The 21864-nt window shown below is 42.5% G+C and overlaps 1 protein-coding gene across 4 annotated transcripts in view; it reads right to left on the bottom strand.

The window, feature by feature from the left end:
- Positions 1-21864, bottom strand: part of LOC148029360 (pre-mRNA-processing protein 40A-like) — a 68174-nt gene that overhangs the window by 31446 nt on the left and 14864 nt on the right. For all 4 annotated transcript variants that reach the window (XR_015692414.1, XR_015692413.1, XM_087688151.1 and 1 more), the window contains exons 2-10: positions 4375-4439; positions 3881-4225; positions 3587-3781; positions 3427-3506; positions 3079-3148; positions 2687-2739; positions 2523-2580; positions 2158-2426; positions 1603-1690 (exon numbers count right to left, since the gene is read on the bottom strand). Coding sequence is in view for 2 of the 4 variants with exons in the window: in XM_087688151.1 (XP_087544277.1) it covers positions 1603-1690; positions 2158-2426; positions 2523-2580; positions 2687-2739; positions 3079-3148; positions 3427-3506; positions 3587-3781; positions 3881-4225; positions 4375-4439 (1223 nt within the window). In the remaining 2 variants the exon portion in view is untranslated. The remainder of the gene's footprint in view (positions 1-1602; positions 1691-2157; positions 2427-2522; positions 2581-2686; positions 2740-3078; positions 3149-3426; positions 3507-3586; positions 3782-3880; positions 4226-4374; positions 4440-21864) is intronic.

Genomic DNA, 21864 nt, shown 5'->3' with positions numbered 1-21864 from the left:
AGCATGACTAAGAAGTATGCAGAACCTCATCACCCGTAGCTTGCAAACATAAAGGCAAATAAGCACGTCATTTCACAGTCCCAGACATATTAACATCCCATTACCAATCCATTCTCAAAATAGATAAACTCCCACAGGTTGCATGATTCAAAAGTTCAATTTTATGGTTTCGCCATATGATGCCACAGCACTTGTGGAGTAATGGATATCTTTCAAGAAGGCATGATTAGTTCTAAAATGCATGCAAAGATTTGTCTTTGGCCCCACTGCTCAATATGTGGCAAGAATACACACAATTTCTCAAATTATCATTGCTTGAAAAGGAGTTTGAGATCTGCTGGTCCTTAGAATGACAACACTACAGAAGACTCAATCCAAGCTTCTAAAGCACGAAGAGACAAGCATGGATAGAAAGAAAGCAACCCACCAATCAGCCCCCACATAGTCCCAGCAGCAGGAGCTAAGCTCCAAAGGTCATTTGCTGTAAGAGCTTCTCAAACTTCTCAAAAGTGGAGCTGCCATTTATAGAATTGCTGCTTCAACTAAGGTATGCTTGAATATTCAAGATGTACTACAGAAGTCTCAGATAAATTTCCAATTCATGATTCACTTTGAATTGTCAATATGTATAGAGAAGTAAGTTAAAGCTTCAAAAATTAGGAAGAAGTGGATGGTTATGTCTAGAGTTGTAACATACACAAGTCGATAGGTAGGTGTCAGAAGGTCAACAGAAGTATGCAGTGAATGAAAGAACAAAAGAGAGAACAAGGACATAAAACAGTCACCAATATTGTATAATGAACAAATGTTGAATAAAAATAAACACCCCACAAGCACAGTAAAAGAAGCAGTGTTAGTAAGGGCAATGGGCAAAGGGAATGAACCCACACCATGGTTCTAGAGAAGCTTGAGGTGGGCTGCATCTAGAAAGAACCATAGTGGGAGCAAGTAGATCAAGATACAAAACCCTAGATCTTCTCAGCATTGATGATGAGATATCATGAGAGTCCTCAAAACTCCACGTGTAAGAATATGAGCATTTACATACACCTCGTTTGTGCGCAGGAACTAAAGTGTCATGTTATTTAAATTAAAGCAGACTAAACCCTAGATGTCAGTAGATCTAGGAGCTGAAACAAGATCATAGCATCTGACAATTGGTACACACTCTTGATCATTATCCCAGACTTGTATTGCCAAGTGAGCTGTGACAAAAGTCCCGGACACAATCAATGCTATCTAAAGCCACAATGGAGCTTGGTAAAGTGTGGGCATCTCCCCTCCAAATATTAGCCATGAAACAATGCAGGCATCTCCTATGGACACCAAGCATAATCAGTGAGCCAACACATCTAGGATCCTCCTCCTTGGGCCATCTGCCAAGGAGCAGGGTTCACCTGAGTGTCTTCAAGGGATAAGAGTCCCAACCACATGAAAATTCCAAGTGAACATAGATGTCCCTACCCAAGATGGGCTAGTGGTAAAGCTTGTGCTTCATAACCTAGCACTATCTCCTTTCATTTAATTCAAGTAATTAAGCTGTCACATGCATATAGAGACACACAAGCATGCACACAGAAAACTTTAGCATATTGCATCTACCTCAATGTCTTCTGCTGATGCATCATTTATAGCTTCTTCCTTTTCAGATTCCTTTGTGCTTTGCTCCGGCTTGGTGTCAGAATTGGACCTAAACCAACAGAATGGTTTAGAGAGGCATAATAGACAAGGAACTTGATATCAGAACTACATTGTTCCAATTTACTATCAAAGCAAAAGCATAAAAGACTAAGAGCTCGATTTCAGCAATAGATCATTAATTTCTGTGTTTCACACTAGACCCTTTTTCAGCTGACAATAGTGTGTTCTACAGGAAATAAAAGCATACAACATGCTACTATGTTTACGAAAAATTTGAAAACATCTGATGCCAGTCAAAAGCCGGCACCTTCAAACTGTTCTCAGTCGACATAACCATGGAAGTGGCCTGCAAACTCTCCTTTTAAGATTATCTCTATAATTTCCCAAATTTGAAAGCTAGCTTCACGTGAGGCAAAAAAACAATAGACCGATCATTGCCTCTTTTGCATTGTAGAAAAAGAAGACCCCCTAAATCCCATGAAAACAAAGGTAACACTACCACGGCAGCTTGCTTACAATGTGGCAGCATCTGTGGATGTAGCGTGAATAGCTGGTGAGGGGACGTCCACCGCAATGGTGCTATCCACATTTGTATCCAAAACCTTTGGAACTGCAGATTGCAAGGCTGACGGTGTGCTAACAGCTCCAGCTGAAGCAGAACTTGGTGGTGGGGAAGGAGAAGTACCAGAGGCAGTAACAACTGTGGCAGTTCCTACAGCAGGTACTACATCTGGTCCTGGTGTTCCTGAGCCATTGACTGCTTTTTCAGCTTTCTCACGGGCTAACTGCAGAATGAGAAAGAATATATAACAGTAGAGAGAGAAGTAGGCAGCCACAATAGCAAAACATTCAAGGAGTATAAGTAAGATTCTGATAGAAACCTTCATCTCCTCTGGCATTGTCCATTTAGACTGCTTTGTCACCTTGTTATAGTAGTACCTGATAATTAAAAACAGGTTGAGGTACCTCAAAATACCGAAGAATAGCACACAGAATGAACACTTTTATGACCAGATTGCAAAATACTCCTATAAACACAGCATACTTTCTTCCATCAGCTGTTGTGAATTCCTTCCAAACAGTGGAAGCATCGGCCCGCTGCACAACAACATGCAGTTATCTCAAAAGTGAAACAATGCAATAATAATCAAGTAGCAAAGCAAGAGCCCGAAATTGTGAGCAAAAGTTTTCTTCCTCTGACTTTGTTCTAAATATTGAATTGAAAGTCCTCTAAGCCCAGGAGATTTTAACAAAGCCTGTAAATTAGACGAGAAAATACAAAGCATGACACAAGTCATTCCACAGTTACCTGCATGGTGAGTGTAAGCACATACCCATACCTCGCATGTCGTGACTTTGTCATGTCTTAAGACAATGATCAGAAAAATACTAAAAACTCTTAACAGCAGAAAAGGCAATAAACACTAAAAGTCTCACCTCCACTGCTGTCATAAGCTCTGAGGGCTTTTCCCAGCTTGATAACTTGGTCTTTTTATTATAGTAGTACCTGCAAAAACATCAGCTAACAAGTTTACTTATTATTTCCATCACATAGCACAATGCTTGCACACTCTATTCCATGGAGTTGTGCTCGGCTCACACGCACATTTGCTCAACAATCTAGCCCTGGAAAATATCCGAAACAGATCAAACTATTTTACCTACATTTTGCAAGATAAAACTGAATCATTTAGGAGCAGCAAGCATATTCGTCTACTAAAAGACTGCGTGCAAGCATTCTATATAAGTCACAATTGAAAATTCCAAGTCATTTGGGAAGCCAACCTTCTCCCATCTGGTGCTGTATGTTCTTGCCAATCAGAAGCGTTAGGTGGTGCTGAAGGAGCTACATTGGCTGTAGAGGCCTGTCATACACATGATTGCAATGAATGATATATCCATAGCAATCAGAAATAAGTGATCCCTTGGTCAAGAATGTACTTACCGACACTGAACTTGCTGCCACGGCATTTTGCTGAACAACAGGAAATGTCTGTGAAGCAGTTGTGGTATTTGTCTGACTTGAAATACCCGCCCAGGGCTGGGAATTGGATGCCAAAGCTTGGGCTTGTTGGGGAGGAGCTGAAGCTTGCATTGGTGATGGAGCAATCCCAAAGTTTTGTTGAGAATAACTTGTGAACTGCAAAACATGTACACACATCAAGCGTGAAAACCATCACCTCCTATGAACTCAATACTTGCAGTGAAAGCTGCACAACTGCCACAGGTTTAAAAGAACCTGAAAAGTTGGAAGTGAGATTCCAATAGTTCCTTGAGATGCAACCCCAACTCCACCGCCAGGGGCAACTCCAACAGTCCCAGAAGGAGGCATACTAACTGCTTGTGACCCCGCTGCAACAGGTCTTTGCTGGCTGAAAGGCGCTTGATTTGGATGCTGAAGCATTTGTGGATATTGTGCAGTCTGTGGAACAGTATTTTGTTGGCCCCCCAATCCAGGCATATTTGGTGAAGGAGCACCCATAGTTGGTCCCAAGCTTGAAGGTGGACCTACAGCAGGGCGAAACTGCTGATTGCTTGCAGGAAGGAACTGCTGTCCTGGATGTAAGGCACCAGGAGGTCTGAACTGCATTGATAAGAAAGAGGCAAGACACAACAAACATAAAAACCACTTACAAGGACAATCACCAAGGAGTAGAATGCCCAGGCTCGCACCATACATAGCTTATTGTAATGAGTTTTGGGGAAAACACAAAGAGGATATAACGTCCATACCATAGATGCACTAGATGTTGAATTGCCATGGATAGGTGCAGCTGTAGCACCTGGCGGATTTGGTCCTACATATAAAAAGTTAACATTGTAGTTAAAGATATCTACAACATGTTAAGTCGAGTGCTACATTTAGTGAGTAATTGAAAGCAGCAAGGTGGCTGTGCATCAGGTAGATTGTACCTGTCTTAACATATAACAGGGTAAGAGTTTTTTGGGACCAACTCATCCACAAGGGACAACCATGGAGACAGCCACAGTACCCCATATAACTGTGATGCAAGCTTATGATGATTGTATGGAACAAGAACTCTCTGAAATGAAACCCAAATGATCCTTCTACTTATTGTACCAAAGAGCTCCACTATCTCCAGCTAAAACGCCATCACATTCATCATACCTCAAGTCTCCCAAAATTCCAATGTCCCTCCCTACAACCTTAAGAGCATAACATTATTTGCCTTCATAAAAACCATTGGCTGCCATCATGAAAAGGATGCCTAAGTTACCATTCATCACCTTGGAGAGCAATGCTCCCCACCACATTCAACCACACCAAGGTGTTGAGAAAGTAAAATTAAAGATCTCAATTAACACAAAATTATTGTGTATTTCAGCAAAACTCTACTCCACAAAAACAGTCCCAAAAAGAAATCTTTATGAAAAAAGGCATTTGCTGGGATAGCAGGACAAATGCCCAAAAATCCCCTATACAAGGACATATTGTGGGCATTCTTCCAGATCCCAAATTATCATCTTCTACCCTCAACCATCAGCCATCACTTCTCCACCAAGAGCTGTCACCAACAGCTAATGCTGTCACCCTGCATCTGGAGGTCATCGCTCTGCTGTCCTGCCACATTACCATCCTTCCAGGATTGCTGCAGCCTGCGCTTTACTGCTGCAGAGGCAGGACAGCTTATAAGCACTTGCTAGGATTGAGACAGAGTACAATGCAGACTGAGTGCAGAAAGAAGAGTGAGTTGAAGGAGTGAGTGCATGACACAATCAGTATTTGGTACAATGATGGGTGTACCACTTTAGGTTTAGATAACATATAAAGTACAAGAGCGTAAGGGTGTGTGTTCACACCCGAACACCGTAAAAGGCACGGTGAGCCTTATTCCCAACAACCTCCCACCTACAGGCAACGTGCCTAAAGGTAGAGACAAAGAATCAGCTAAGTCTATGTATGTACAAAGCTAAAATACGTATACACTATCCAACCCCCATCATTTGGCATCAATGAGCAAACCGCTCTGCTAGAAGACCCTTCGTGAGAAGGTCTGCAAGATTATCATTTGTATCTACCTTGACAAGCTCAATGCTCCTGTTGTCAAGTACATCCATAATAAAATGATACTTCACCTGTATGTGTTTTGTCTTTGCGTGAAAGACAAGATTTTGTGCTAGCATGATAGAACTCTAACTGTCACAATGGAGGATAGGAACCTCTGTAATACCAAGCTCTCTCACCAAACGTGAAAGCCATTAAGCCTCTTTGCATGCCTCAATGGCGGCCACATACTCTGCCTCTGTAGTAGACAATGCAAAACACTTTTGTAGCCTGGATATCCAAGAGACTGCTCCACCTGTGAACATGAAAACATATCCTAAAGTAAACTTCCTGCAATCAAGATGACCAACATAGTCTGCATCCATGAATCCAACAATAGATGACTTCTACTTACCAAAGCAAATACACAAATCCTTTGTGCCCTTAAGTTATCTCATGATACCCTTTACTGCTTCCCAATGCTTTTTGTGATTGGCCTCACCTAGATCCTTCATATCAAAGATATTGTGTAAACTCTACTTCCAAGAGTCCAAGGCATGAATATCCCCGCTTGCACAATCAGCATGCCATCCACATACAAAACCAAGAGAATAAGACTGTCATCTACTGCATTCTTGGTGTATAAGTAGTGATCAACTTGAGAGCGATGAAATCCCAGAGATTGCATAAATGTATCAAATTTATGATACCATTCTCGTGGTGCTTGCTTTAGCCCAAAGAACTCTTGTTGAGTTTACATATCATGTGCTCTTTCCCCTTTACAACAAAACCCTCAAGCTGCTACATATAGATCTCCTCATGCAAATCACCATGTAAGAAAGCAGTTTTTATATCCATCTGTATGAGCTTCATATCTTCAGATGCAACCAAGCCCAAGATGATTCACAAAGTAGTCATTTTGACTACAAGAGAGAAGATTTCATCAAAATCAATTCCATGTTCTTGCTTGTACCCTTTAGCAACCAGGTGTGCCATGTACTTTGGCAAAGAGCCAGAAGTGACTTTCATTTTGTAAAACCATTTGCATGGTAGCACTTTTTGCCCTTTAGGCAAATGCATCAAATCCCAAGTGCCATTTTTCACTAGAGATTCCATCTCTGACAGCATTGCCTTATGCCATTTCTTGCTATCTTTTCTATCCATTGCTTCTTGGAAGTATGACAACTCACCGCAATCTGTCAACATGACATAATCAGGCCTCATAATTAACACCAGAAACGAACCTATTTGGATATCTTTGCACTCTAGTCAACCTACGAACCCCATGGTCAAGATTTGCTGGTTGTTTAGCCTGCAAATCTGCATTAATAGCTTGATGTTCTTCAGGTTCAGCATGCTGTTCAGCTGATTCTGCTTGTTCCAAAGGCATCTGTTCTTGCTGAATTTGTGGTACATTATGGGCAAGATCTTGCTAATCATTTTCAGCATTATTCCCTGCATTTTCAAAAACATTTATAGCAAGTATTTGCTGCTGTCTAATGGGCATTCTTTGCTGTCCTATTGGTGCATCCTCCCGGAAAACAACCCTGACCTCCTGTCTTTTCGAGCTATTTATGCATGATATCTTCCCGGAAGATAACTGTGAGGGGGTGAGAGGATCGAGGTGCAACTGAGAGTGCAGTAGACAGTGTGAGAGTGAGAGAGACAGAGTGAAGCACGACTCCCAAAAGAATAGACTCAAAGAGTGTAACATGAAAGTACAAAGTACAACCCTTAAACCTTAGGGTTGTAGGGGATGTTCACACCCGAACAAGGTAAGTGCCCATAAGTGTGTAACATAAGCACATAAGAAAATAAGACTATAAGTCTGGGGGAAAAAACCTCTCCTACCGAGAGTAAAAAGTGCCCCAGTGTCCTACTGATCACCGACACTCCCATATGAGCGTAGGCGTAAGTGAGGCATGAGTCAAATACCCAACAAACCCCCCTGGAGTGAAGAGTGATCAAGAGTACAAGGATCATCCGCCACCAAAGGATATCAAATTTAAAGCATCGCGAAATGCTTCAAATTTGTCACGAGGAAGAGCTTTGGTGAAGATGTCTGCCACATTACTGGTGGTAGGACAATAGACAAGGCTGATATCACCTGCATGTAGCCTCCCTCTGACAAAGTGATAATGAATCTCAATGTGTTTCGTGCAGGCATGAACCACTGAGTTCCGTGCCACTGCAACGGCACTCTAACTGTCAATGAACAAAGGAATAGGCTCCGTAACAAATACATCCAGATCAACTAGCAAGCGTCTGAGCCATACGCATTCAACTGTGGTAGTGAAAGCTGCCTTGTATTCAGCTTCACATGACGATGTGGCAACAGTGGATTGTTTCTTGCTAAGCCAAGAAATGCAAGAAGAGCCAAGAAAGAAACAATTGCCACTAGTGGAGTGACGTGTATCATAATCACCAGCCCAATCAGAATCACTGTAAGCATGTAACTACAGTGGTCCCCCCTTGGCATAAAGCAATCCAAGAGATCTAGTACCCTGCAAGTAACGAAAAACACGCTTGACAGCTTGCCAATGTGACATACGTGGCTGATGCATATACCTGCTCAAAGCTGAAACTGCAAACTGTATGTCCGGCCTAGTATTGCATAGGTAGATAAGACATCCAACTGCAGGAGCATATGTATGTATATCAAACAAATCACTATCATCATGTAATGACAGTTTCAGTCCAGGTTCCATGGGGGTACAAACTGGCTTGCAATCCTGTAAGCCAAACTTCTCAAGAAGCTGCCCAATATACCTTGACTGTGATAGCCCAATACCTCGAGTATCATGTATGAACTGGATGCCCAAGTAGTAATGCAAAATTCCCAAGTCAGACATGTCAAAAGTTTGCTGCAAATTTTGTTTGAATGCTGAAATCTGATCAGCATGTGTTCCAGTGAGCAAAAGGTGATCAACATAAAGACATATAATCAGCATAGATTCCCCTTCTTTACATACATAAAGGGTAGACTCAGATGAGCTGTTTAGAAACCCCTGACCAAGCAAGAAAGCATCTATTTTTGCATACTAAGCTCTAGGAGCTTGTTTCAAACCATATAGTGCCTTTTTGACCTTGCAAACCAAATGTTCTGAGCCTTCAACTGCAAAACCAATGGGCTGCTGTACATAAACAGCCTCTTGAAGTTCCCCATGTAAAAATGCAGTCTTGATATCCAGCTGATGCACTTTCCAACCATAATGTGCAGCCAAAGCAATCATAGACCTGATGGTCGTCATACGGGAAGTAGGAGCAAATGTCTCCTCATAGTCAATGCCCTTTTTCTGTGCGTAGCCTTTAGCTACAAGCCGTGCCTTGTATTTATCAATGGATCCATCTGCTTTCCTTTTCAGTTTGTAGACCCATTTCGTTCCAATGGCTTTCTTTCCGAATGGCAAAGACACCAAATCCCAAGTTTGATTCTTAATGATAGAATCTAATTCAGCTTGCATTGCTGCCATCCAATGCACACTGTGTTGTGCATCCTCAAAACATTCGGGCTCTTCATTATCAAAAGTACTTGCTGCCATAACAAACTCTTAGGTTCATTTGCAGCAGGTATTTGCTGCTGTACAGCAGGCACATTTTGCTGTCTAAAAGGTATTTCTTCCCAAAATACAACCCTAAGAACCTCCTCAGTCTTTTTGGGCTATCTATGCATGCGATCTTCCCGGAAGATAACGTCATTGCTGCGTACTACTTTCCTTTTCTCGGGATCCCACAATTTATACCCCATTTCACCCTCGTCACCATATCCTAGGAAAATGCATTTACAGGACTTTGGCTCAAGTTTGCTGCGTTTTTTTTTACGAATGTGCACAAAAGCCTCGCAACCAAACACTTTCAGGTAAGCATATAAAGGTGGCTTGCCCAACCACACTTCTTGGGGAACCAATTGATTAAGTGAATGACTGTCATAATAGCCTCTGCCCAAAACCATGAGATAATGCAACATGAGACAGCATCGTACGGACCTTATCCTATATGGACCGATTCATACGCTCTGCAACTTCATTTTGGGGCGGATTATGAGGGGCAGTGAGCTCCCTCTTTATCCCTTTGCTATCACAAAATGCCTGAAAGGCCTTGGACACATATTCCCCACCATTATCAGAGCAAAGACACTTAAGTGTCTTATCTGTTTAATTTTCAACCAATGCCAAGAATTTTTTAAACTTGTCAAGCACTTCATCCTTGCTACAAATAGGGTAAACCCATACCTTCCCTTTGGCATCATCGACAAAGATAACAAAATATTTATTTCCCCCTAAAGATAAACCTGGCATTTGACATACATCCAAATGTATTAACTCCAGAGAAGAAGATTTCAAAGAAAGAGACTTTTATGAGACGTTTGTGCATGTTTGTTATAAATACAATGATCACAATGCTCAAAATCAGCATAACAAAGACAAGGCAAGTAAACCAAACGAGAAAGCACTTTCATTCCTATTTGATTCATGTGTCCCAACCGGCCATGCCACAAAGAAACACTTGGCTGCTCGGTCACGGCAACAACATGGTCATGTACACTAGATACATGAAGTGGATACAAAGTACCACTCTTGCAACCTCTGGCGATCACTCTTGATCCCTTACAGATCTTTCATTTTCCATCACCAAAGGTGGTATGAAAACCATCATCATCTAGCTGCCCTGTGCTAATCAAGCTCTTCTTGAGCTGAGGTGCATGCCGTACATACTAAAGTGTAAAGACAGAGCCATGTTGAAACTGTAACTGCACACTATCAATACCTGCAATCTCGCATCCATATTGTCCCCAAGATAGACAACACCATGTCGTCCCCCTGTATAAGCAGAAAACCACTCACAATGAGGGGTAACATGAAAGGAAGCACCTGAATCAAGAATCCAGGTATGCATGTCATCATCGGTATCTGCAAGTAAAGCATGTGCACCAAAGTGTGAAGAGACAAAGAGTACGTCACTCCCACTATCACTGTCATGAGTGACTACATTCACCTCTTCAATTTTTACACTGCTCTTCTTAGGCTGACTTTCCTTCTTCTCTTCCTTGCTATCATCTGTCTTCTTGCCTTTTCCTTTCTCTTTCTTCCATTTGTAGCAATCATGTTTAAAGTGACCCTTCTTGCCACGATGATGGCATTCAACATCTTTGCCACGTGATTTACTGCGTCTCTTGCTATCATATTTGCCCTTTTGCTGTGATCTGCCCCTAATATGCAAAGCACTAGAAGACTTACTGGATGCATTGTTCTGCCGATTCATTTCTTCCATAAGTAGAGCACTCTCTACATCAGAATACAAAAGGATCACATTAGAATTGCTCATAGCAGTCCTGAATGTATCCCAACTCTCTAGTAGAGTGCAAAGCAAGAAAGTAGCCTTAAATTCCTCATCAATCATGAACTTCAAGGCAACCAGCTCGCTGAAAATAGAGTTAAACTCGCTCAAGTGAGTAGACATTACTGTACCCTCTTTCATACGCAAATCCATAAGCTTTTTCAGCCAATACACTTTGCTTGCAGCACTCTTCTGTGCATACAATTCTTCCAATCTAGTCCATATAGCATATGCAGAATCCAAACCTTCAATGTTGAATAGCAAGGCATCAAAAATCGACAGCTCTATTGGTTGAGCGTACAAGCTCATTTAACTCATCCCAATCGTCCTATTCCATGTCCGCGGGCTTTGCCCCTTTGGTTTTGATCGGCTTTGCCTGCTTCTTTTGCAACAGGATATTGTAGCATTGCTTTTGCCAAATTGCAAAGTTATGTGCGCCTTCAAGCTTCTTTATGTGCATCAGATTACTGCTGTCATTGCTGCCAGCCATGATTTTCAGCCCAAATGTGACCAAAAAATCAGCAAATTCAGGCCCAAAACTGTCACCCAAGTGACCAAGGTGCAAACAAGTACCAACCAGCAATTAATGACCACGCACAAGCACAAATTTCAGATCTGTAAATAAATTTTCAGAAGCACCAAACCATGTGCTACAGCATTCCACAACTGATTACAGTTGTTCCAAGGGCATATACATCACATTACATGAGAAATCCCAAATTTTAGCTGCAATTTCTGTTGTACATGTACCCACGGGCATAAGATTTGACACAAACGGCCAAAAGCCCCAAAATTTTGTGCTCAAAGCATCAAACACACATCTCCATTTTCTTTGTCATGCATAGAACAGGCCACGCAACAGCCCTATGCCGTGTCGCCACCAAGGAGAGCCAAGCCTCGAGTAGGGTACCTCCCATATACACTCCCCCCCAACAAAAAACTCGAAGCCCACTTCGAGTTGACGGGCTAAGTATTGATAATATTTACACTCTTATTCCCCATACGGTTAGCAAAACTTGAACGAAGTTGGATATACATATAAGAATGCCCCTACTTAGTTATGCTCTCAAAGGTATGTACATTTTGTACAAACGGGCCAAGGAGTGCGTCTTCAATCTCTGTTGAAAAATTCAAGCAGCAGATCCCTCGCCTTCTCCAGCACATCCGATTCCTTGACCCACGTCGCCTTCTTCAGGGGTCTGCCCTTCCACTTAACTAGAAATTCAGGCCACCTGTTGACAAACCTTGATTGGAGGACTACCTCAGCTTCGAAGGGCAAGTTGGCATGCGAAGCAGGAAGGGGAACTTGCCGTCCAAACTTTGTATCACCATGAAAGCGCCTCAACAGAGAGACATGGAATGCATCGTGAATGCATACTCCTCTAGGTAACTGGAGCTTATAAGTGACATCGTTGAGTTGCTCCACCACCTTATATGGCCCGTAGTATCTGTGATTGAACTTCGGTGTGAGGTTCTTGGGTAGAGCCATATTTTGTGAGCTCACTAGCACCAAGTCGCCAGGGAAGAACTCAAGTTGACGCCGTTTCGCGTTGAAACGTCGTGCCATGATGACCTTGCTTCCCTTTAAGCTTTCTTGGGCCGCCTTCAGCCTATCCCTCCACCTGTTCAGAAACTCTTCCGCATCCAGGTCCTCCACGCGTGGAACTTGTTCCGTTGCCAGTGCCAAGGGTGTGATTACCTCCTTCCCAGTCGCGAGCTCAAAGGGCGTGAAACCTGTTGCACTATGAAGTGAGGAGTTGTAATGATACTCCAACACATCTAAGTACAAGGCCCAATCCTTTTGATCAGCACGAACATAGGCGCGGATATAATCTTCAAGTCCCTGATTCTGACGTTCCGTCTGCCCATCGATCTGCGGGTGATATGCGTAGGAGAACCTAAGTTGAGTGTCTAACAATTTGAACAATTCCTTCCACATATTGCTCATGAACCGAACATCCCGGTCAAAGACTATGGCGAGAGGCAACCCGTGATATTTGAAGACCCGACTGAAGAAGAGTTGTGCCACCGTCGCTGCTGTGAGTGGAATGGTCGTGGGCACAAAATATGCTTGCTTCGAGAAGTAGTCCACTACAACGAAAATGGCATTGTGCCCATGGGACTTTGGCAACTCCAAGATGAAGTCCATACTGATCACATCCCAAGGGCGCGACGGTACTGGCATAGGTTGTAGTAGACCGGCCGGTTTCAGCCGTTGTGCCTTGACAAGCTGGCAGGTTGGGCATGTTCTAACATATTCTATGACCTCCTCTCGCATCTTAGGCCAGAACAGATGTCGTTGTAATCTTTCTAGTGTTCTTGTCTGTCCTGTGTGCCTTGCCAGCTTTCAATCATGTGCTTCTTTAAGTACAGTCTTTTTGAGCTCAAGGTCATCTAGAATGTAGAGTCTCTCATGTGTATATAGCAATCCATCCTTAATCTCATACATTCCCCACGGTGTTTTTCCCTCAAGCACATCTTCCATCAGCTTCTGCATCTCATTATCAGCTTGAGTGGACTGCTTTACCGCAACCAAAAATTCGCTGCGTGTTGAGAAAGTCATGGCTTGTAGCTCGGCCTTGCGGCTTAATGCATCCGCCATCTTGTTGGCCGAGCCCGGTTTGTGCAGGATTTCCACATCAAAGTCAGCCAAGAAGTCTTGCCACCTAGCTTGCTTGGGAGACAACTTTGGCTGCGTCTGAAAATATTTCAAAGAGATATTGTCAGTATGCACCTTGGTGTGCTTATCTTGTACATAGTGCCTCCACTTCCGTAAGCAATGAACCACTGCCAACATTTCCCAGCTCATAGCTCTCTTGAGTGTCTCGAAAGCCTCTTGCTCTCTCTCTCTCCCCATGAGAACTTTGTGTTGCTTCCCGTCAGTGCCACCAATGGCCAACTGATTCCACTATACCCTTTGATAAACTTGCGGCAGAAGACTGTGAAACCCAAGAACTCTCTGACTTGCCGCGTTGTTGTCGGCGGCTGCCAGTTCTATACTACCTCCACCTTTTTGGGATCCACGGCTACTTTTCCCTCCTTTACAATGAAGCCTAGAAACTCCACTTCTTTCACCGCGAACTCACACTTTTCTGGTTTGGCATACAGCTTGTGTTCTCGAAGTCTTTCCAATACTTTCCTCACATGCTCCTTATGCTCTTCGAGGGTCTTGCTAAAAATCAAGAGGTCATCAATGTATACCACAAGAAACACATCCAAAAAATCACCAAACGAGTTGTCTACCAATGTGCAAAATGTCGGTGGTGCATTGGTCATTCCAAATCCCAACACTAGCCACTCAAAACTGCCATAACGAGTACGGAAAGCCGTCTTCTCAATATCTCCATCTGCTATGCGTATTTGGTGATACCCGGAGCGTAGATCAATCTTCGTGAAGTATTTTGCTCCAGTCAGTCTATCCAATAAATCATCTACTAAAGGCATCAGATACCTGTTGCGAATGGTGATCTTGTTGAGTGCACGGTAATCCACACACAGCCTCATGGTCCCATTCTTTTTCCTAACAAACAATACTCGTGCCCCATAGGGTGAACAACTTCTCCTAATAAACCCTGCTTCCAATAGTTCATTAAGCTGCCTTTTTAACTCCACCAATTCTTCATTCGTCATACGGTAAGGTGGGTGCGCCGGTGGGGTAGCCCCCAGCACCAATTCTATCCTGTGATCTACTGAGCGTTTCGGGGGTAACCCCGGAGGTAACTTCTTTGGCATGACATCCTTGAACTCCTCCAAAATTTCCCTAACCCTATCATCTCCCACTACAGGCTCTTTTTCTTCCTCCTCTACTAGATCCATCGCTCTCATGATGCATAAATGCACTGCACTTCCTCTCTTCAACTCCTTCTCTACTTGTTTAGCACTACACCACTGTGGTGTCTTGCCTTTGTCCTTGCTTGTCTCCGCTGGTGTAGTCATGACATTCTGCTTGCTCCCACTGCTAACATTCTGCTTGCTCCCACTACTGATGTTCTGCTTGCTCCCACTACTCTCCCCTTTAGTTGTTTTAGCCTCCATCTATGCCATCTTCCCTTTGTCTCCACTTGTCGCCTCTACTCGCTTTGGATTCAACTGTGGTTTCGGTCTATAGTAGTTTATCATCACTGTTGACCCATTCATGTCTAGTACAATCTGATTAGATCCCTTCCCAAACATAGCCAAAGCATACTTGTCATACCATGTCAACCCCAAAATTGCTTCAAACTCATCCATCGGCACAATTACAAAGTCCATCTTGGCTTTCCAATCTCCCAATTGTATCAATACTCCATAGGCTATGCGAACGTTTGAATCTTTGCGTTGTCCAAAACTTACAGTGCAAGTTTCCAGATTTGCCCACTTCTCTACCCCAACCTTCTTTGCCAACTGCGGCGTCATGAAATTATGAGTTGCCCCCGTGTCTATCATCAATCTTTGCTTGTGAGCATTCACTATCCCATCCACATATAAATGTTGTACTGCGGGTAACTTAGCTGCCAACAAACTCGCTTAAACTTGTAGTACTCCCACTTTGGGGTGCTCTGTCTCTCCTCCTGACCCCTTAGATTCATCATCTTCTACTTCTGTGATTCTCACTCCCTGATTCGATTCACTCCTACAGTCTTGATCCATTGCACTAGTTGTTGTCACCCGTGTTCTGCCCATTCCTTGCGTCTGTGGACATTCTCTAGTAAAATGCAATCCCCCACATTTAGCCTTCAACCCATGCACCCATGTATACCTCGAGTAGTCATCAATAAATGTAATAAAATAAAGATGACCCTAGGTGCACATGTCCTCATGGGACCACAAATATCACAGTGAATAAGCTACATTTTTCTGACAACACGTACTACACCATCCTTTTTGAAGGCAAAGATGTGCATCTTGCCCAAAAGACATCCCTTGCATGCATGAGGAGGTTGAGTCTCCATTAGAGGCAATGCATCTACTGTATGACACCTTTGAAGGGTCATCAAACTCCCAAAGCACACGCCCATAGCGGGCATGCCAAAGCTCCGCATTTTGCATAGCAGGCATAAGACTAGTGGCTACCAAAGCATCATGAGAATGTCTATCATAAGTGTCTAAATAAGAATAAGCCCTTGTACAGTGTACTAGACAGCCTAAGTGCATAGTCCATCTCTCTGTCTCTGACAATACATTTGATACTCTCAAAAATAACCTAAAAGCCATACTTATTGAAGGAAAAAATAGGCAACCAATTCTTCATAATACCAAGCACAAATAATACTTTGAGAAGCATGAACTCTGAACCATCTACAACAATAATAGTGACTGTCCCAATGCCACATACATCATAACTATTATTGTTCGCACATAAGACATGCTTTCCAGTAAGGGCTAAATGCAAAGAAGTAAACAAGCACTTCCTGGAAGTGATGTGCTTTGATACACCTTTGTCAAAATACCATGTTTGCTGCATTTCAGCAGCACTAAATTCTGAATCAGCCATACAAAAACCATAACTGCATGTGAGAAATGCATAATCCTCCTCTACCAAGTTGGCTAAAGCATCATCGTTTTACTGATTTGCTAGCTCATGCCTCTTGGACAGCCAAACCAAAGTCTTTCTTCTTCTCCTTGGCCTCTTTCTTCTTCTCCTTGGCCAATCTCTTTCCACACTCATCAATATAGTGACTAAGCTTCTTGCAGTAACGACATTTTCCCTTTTTTTTTTACTTATCTAAGTCTTGGACAGCCTTGTTTGATGGCTGTTCAACATCACCATTTTGTTGATTTTTTGTATTTTGCCTAGCTTTACCCTTGCCTTTAAACTTGGAAAGAATGGCCACATCACCTAAACACAATGCAACATTCTTCCAAGTCTGCTCCTCTTGCAACAAGAGGCCAACTCCACAAATGTAAGGAGCTGCTATGTCCCCCCCCCCTTACCCCCCCAATGACAACATCAAAGAGGTGTGGAAACCAAGATATTACTCTGGAAGAGAATTCAATCTAATGTTCACCAACTCTGCATCCTGAATGATCTCATCAACATTGAGCAGCTGCTCACGCAAATCTTATATATGACTAAGGTGATCCGTCATGCTATCACCCTCATTCATGTTTACATTTGCCAACTCTCTGCGAAAATAGGAGATCCTAGCCTCATTGCAAGCTACAGGCATACGCTCAAGTATGTCCCATGCTGATTTGGAGGTTTTACAAGACCGAATATGCGGAATGATGACCCTTTTTACTGACAATGCTATCAAGGAAAAGTGCCTAAGCATCCTTCGAATCCCGTGTCCTTCAATCCTTCGTAGGAGGAGCAAGAGGGGCACCACCACACCACCAACCTATCCTTGAGTGTGAGGCTAAGGTGTGTAAGGTGCAAGACCTCTCCATCGCTACAAGCCACTTGTAACATAGTCCCACAACTCCCTCACAACAAGAAGGTTGCATGACCATAACACTCCACAACGGGTAGTTGGAGCCATCAAGTTTGTCCTCCTAAATGAGAACATCAAGGATGCTGCTCTGATCATTATTTCCTTGGTGAGGCCATGCTACCAATAGTGAGTAAAAAAATGCAACCAAATACTTCGATGCTAAAGTATAGTATATGTACTCCTCAAAGTACTTAAGATCCCTTGGGATTATCAAACAAGTGTCAAATTGTCACACATGTCAAAGTGTGCACAATGTCACCCAAATCAACACTCAACCACAAGAATACTAGCAATGCATTGCTATATATTGCTCTAATACACCTGCCTCATAATGTGTGTCCACAAAAGTACAAATTCTAGCAATTTAATGCCGTTCTCACCAAAAAATTTTAATTTTCCCAAAATTTCTGCTCAATCTAACTATAGCAACAATTAAAAGTTGCTATACCATTGATTTCCTGCCTTGGAGTGCATGGAAGGCAAAAGAAATTTCAAAGAAATTGAAGAGAATTTCTGTAGAATATCACCTTAGAATGCGTGTCAACAAGAAGCAACTGCTGAAATCTTCTTCGAGATACATGGCGAACCTTCCACGCCAAAAAGCCCCAAATTTATTGCACGCATCTAGTAGAAACTGCGCAATGTCAACTTCCTCGATGTTGATTTCACACAAGAGGCCGATTTGGTCAAAAACCCCAAATGTTAGGTACTGCCAAATGTGCGCACAATCATCGGGGCCTACGAGATTCAGTGCAAACTCAACCAGCTGAGTGGGCGACGTTGTACAGTAGGGAAGCTCCGATGAAGGCTGGTGGCAATGGCTAGGAGGCAATGACAACAACGCGCTATACGAGTAACAAACATGCAACGAAAGACTAAAAACAATGTGTAGAGTAGCAAGCGGGCAAGCTAGCGACAGAAAGATGCAATCAACAACGCTTAGATGGAGCTTGGGCAAGCTCAGCTTGCAGAATGGCAAAGGAGCAAGCTTGCGGCACTACGTGAGCGTTGGGCAAGAGGCGGCGACACGTCAGCACGGCAACTCACACAAAGCGCTAGTGCCTTAGACGACAACTAACAAGTGGCAGACTACTAACCAACAGTTGCAGGTAGAGTGCCAACACTTGCAAGGGCCAAGCGGCAATAGTTGTGTGACAATGGACACAGCGTCACAAGCATAGACGACGATTCTGGCCTGGTAGAGGGCAACGCAACTGTCGGACAACTAACAAGTACCAACAGCGTAGACTGGCACAAAAAGCCTACATTGTGCTCAGTGCAACTTGCTGCCCGATTACTATCCGTTGTGCTCAATACAAAAAAGCCTACAAGTATAAAATTCACATAAACTGAAAAAACAAATATTACCACTTAATCTTGGATGTTGGCCCCTAAACTTAGCACCCCTTGCAGTAATACTTTAACTCGTATTGTAAACGGATGGAATCCAACTAAGATTGTTCAACCTCCACTAATCCAAGTGTCTCTTGCTGTCATAAATGACCAACAAACCTTCAGCTCAATTTGCCCATTAATTTTCTAGGTCATCAACCTTCACCCATGCTCCTTGGCAAATAGGTTAACTCTAAATTCAATGTTGGCTGGCTGGCTTCTTGAATCCTCTCAAAATGCACTATTTCAACTCTAAAAATTCAAGTCTAAAGTCTTCAAATCCAAGCACACTTTCCGATATGGCTATCAAACCCTAATTTCTGCTGTAAATTAGGGTTTGAAGCAAAGATTCACTAAAATCTCCACCTCCAATGGCTGGAATGCTGTAAAACTTAGAGCAAAGCTGAGAAATGACTGGAAAAGAGAGGGAATGCTATAGAGAGAGAAAATTCAAAGATTTGTCACAAGAATTTCGTGAAATCAAGCTGTTGATCAGTTTTCCAAACCCAAATGGATTTATCAACAGCAAAGGGAGCATCAACAGCGGTTGTAATCTTCAAGAGAAAGTGCATCAGTCACAATCACAACTTCCCCTAAATAGGAATATGCAACCACCTTCACCAAATTGGTCTCCAATTGTTGAGAAATGGCCCCAAAAGCAAGCAACAGTAGCCCAACCTCTCTTCCGAACAGCTCCAAAATTCAAAAACGAGATTTCCTTCTCCCTTCAGTCCCAATTCAGCTTTCCCAAACTGCTAGGGTTTACACAAAGACTTGCCAAGTATAAAGATATGCTAGGGTTTACACTGAGGAAACACAATATGTACAACCAAGACTAAAACACGACGACTCCGACAAAGTCCAGAAAAACACAAAGCACAAAATGCAAAAAACTCAAAACTCAAACATAGAGACAAACACAAAGAGAAGAAACTCTAAAGTGAATGAAAGCTATAAATGAATGTAAGAGTGTACAAAATGCCCTAGCACAAAGCAATGCAATGTTAGAGAGTAGCATCCACCGAAGACGGATCCCAAGTGCAATAACCACCAATCAACGATAAGAGTGTTGAATAATGAAGGCAGTAGTCTGGTCACCAAAACACAGCAATCGGAGGCTGAAATTTAGTAAACACAACAGTGTATCACCAGAAGAAGGCTGAAAGCTAATCATCTAAGAAAGAGAACTGTCGAGTGACAAAAAGAGAGATGTTTGCTGATGTAGATGGCCTGCAGGATAGCAAAAACACGAGTACTACAGCAATCACCCGATGGGAGAGATGGCAACAACCTCTCGCCTGGCAATGCAAGCTGATCAGGTGCTATGATGGCGCAAAAGATGGAGACTTCCAAATAGCAAGGCAATGGCTGAAAACATGCCACCTATGGCTGAATAGTGATGGGCTGTAGTCAATGATGGTTGGACAACATATGGTAGGTGGCTAATGGCTGAAATCTTCACGATAGAATGAAAAACTTGCACAAAAGGATAAGGTTGAATGGTGGGCAGCCTGTCCATTTAGAGATGTTGAAGGATGCCCCAAAAGATTAGGGTGTTGGGGGACCACTAAGACTCTCTCAAACCGCATACCCAATTTACGTATTTCATTAATTAAGCATGTTTTTGGGCTATTTAAAAATGCTAATTAGTTGTAAAGTGTGTTTTAGCTCAACACCCCCTCTTAGGCCCAAAACTAAGCTTAAAAGGGAAGGCGGGCAATGTGTACCCCAAGGCATCCCACCCTAAAGCAACCAGAGCATCGGATAAAGGATGCAAGTCAACTATCCACTAGCCTACCAAGAGTACAGAGTCAATGGTTATCTTATCAAGGGAGTCCAAATAGTCACCCCAAAGAAAACCCGGCGTGAGAAAAAGAATGCTCATTGGTTGCCTACTAGCCTACCAAGCCCTACAAAGGCACCACATTGAACTTTATTTCTTTTTTCCTTTTTTCTTTTTGGTGGAAAGTTAATTTTAGGAATAACACGCGACTAAGTAACAATGACCGAAAAGACGAGAGTAAGAATGGTACACCCAACACATCACAAAACAGTACAAGCTTATCCGACCACTGGAGGATGTCCATGACGAGGGAAAGATAATCAAGTATCATGGAAAGAAGGATGGTGGTTCACCAACATAGAATCCATCCAATGGTGTTCTACACAATCGAATGCATTGTATATTATATCCTGAGGAATGCTCATGCAACAAGTGCCACTTAAACGATGTCCCTCATAGGAAAATTGTTCACTTGCGCAAGCATCTAAGGATATCGGTTTTCATGTGGTGTCGAGAACCATGTAGAGAAAAATTATAAAGCATTCCTACTGAAAGAGCGAGAATAGAAAACACCGCTATAATAGCAACAAGAGAGATGCTTCACGATCCGCCGAAGAAGGGGAAGCCTCCATGTTGGTAGAAGAGCAAAACTCCAAGGAGATAGAACCATGAAAGTAACAGAAGGCAACTCTTGTCTCAAGCTCAAAAAGGACTGCTACAAACCTACATGTTAGCCCTACACTGAAATACAAAACCTTGCAAAAGAGGTTAAAATCTGCAAGCACAGAGGTTAGTAGTGTAACAAACCTTTTGTATATCAATTGTTACCAAGACATATTGACTCACTGATTCCAAATTAATTTGATCCCCATATACTTTGAAAGGCAATTTGTATTATTTAAGTATTTCTAGATATAATTAGAGTTTCATCTTTCTATTTAAAGATCATCAATGGCCAAGATGCCTATAATTATACTTGAGTCATCATTAAAGAGATGCCTAAGAGAAATTAAAAGTTTAGTCGGACAGCCAAATTGACCAAAAAGCTCAAATAACAAAGACTTTTACACTCAAACAATCACATTGACTAATAAAAGCCCATATAATGAGTGGTTTGAAAAAGTAAAATCAAATGCTCATGATCGAAGAAACAAACCATAAATCAGTAAACCTATATAATGAAGCTCTCCAAAAGCTAAATTTGGTGACTTCTAAAATTTAAGAGGTTACTATTTTTGTAAGTTGCTCAAATGGAAATTCTATTTGCGACAAAGGCTCCACAATTTTGCAAG

The sequence above is a fragment of the Lygodium microphyllum genome, chromosome 11 (assembly GCF_053477565.2).
Source record: "Lygodium microphyllum isolate KBCC chromosome 11, Lygodium_microphyllum_v1.1.10, whole genome shotgun sequence".
In the NCBI taxonomy this organism is placed as follows: domain Eukaryota; kingdom Viridiplantae; phylum Streptophyta; class Polypodiopsida; order Schizaeales; family Lygodiaceae; genus Lygodium; species Lygodium microphyllum.
Note: the sequence above shows the minus strand (reverse complement) of the source record. Positions and strands in the feature narration are given on the sequence as shown.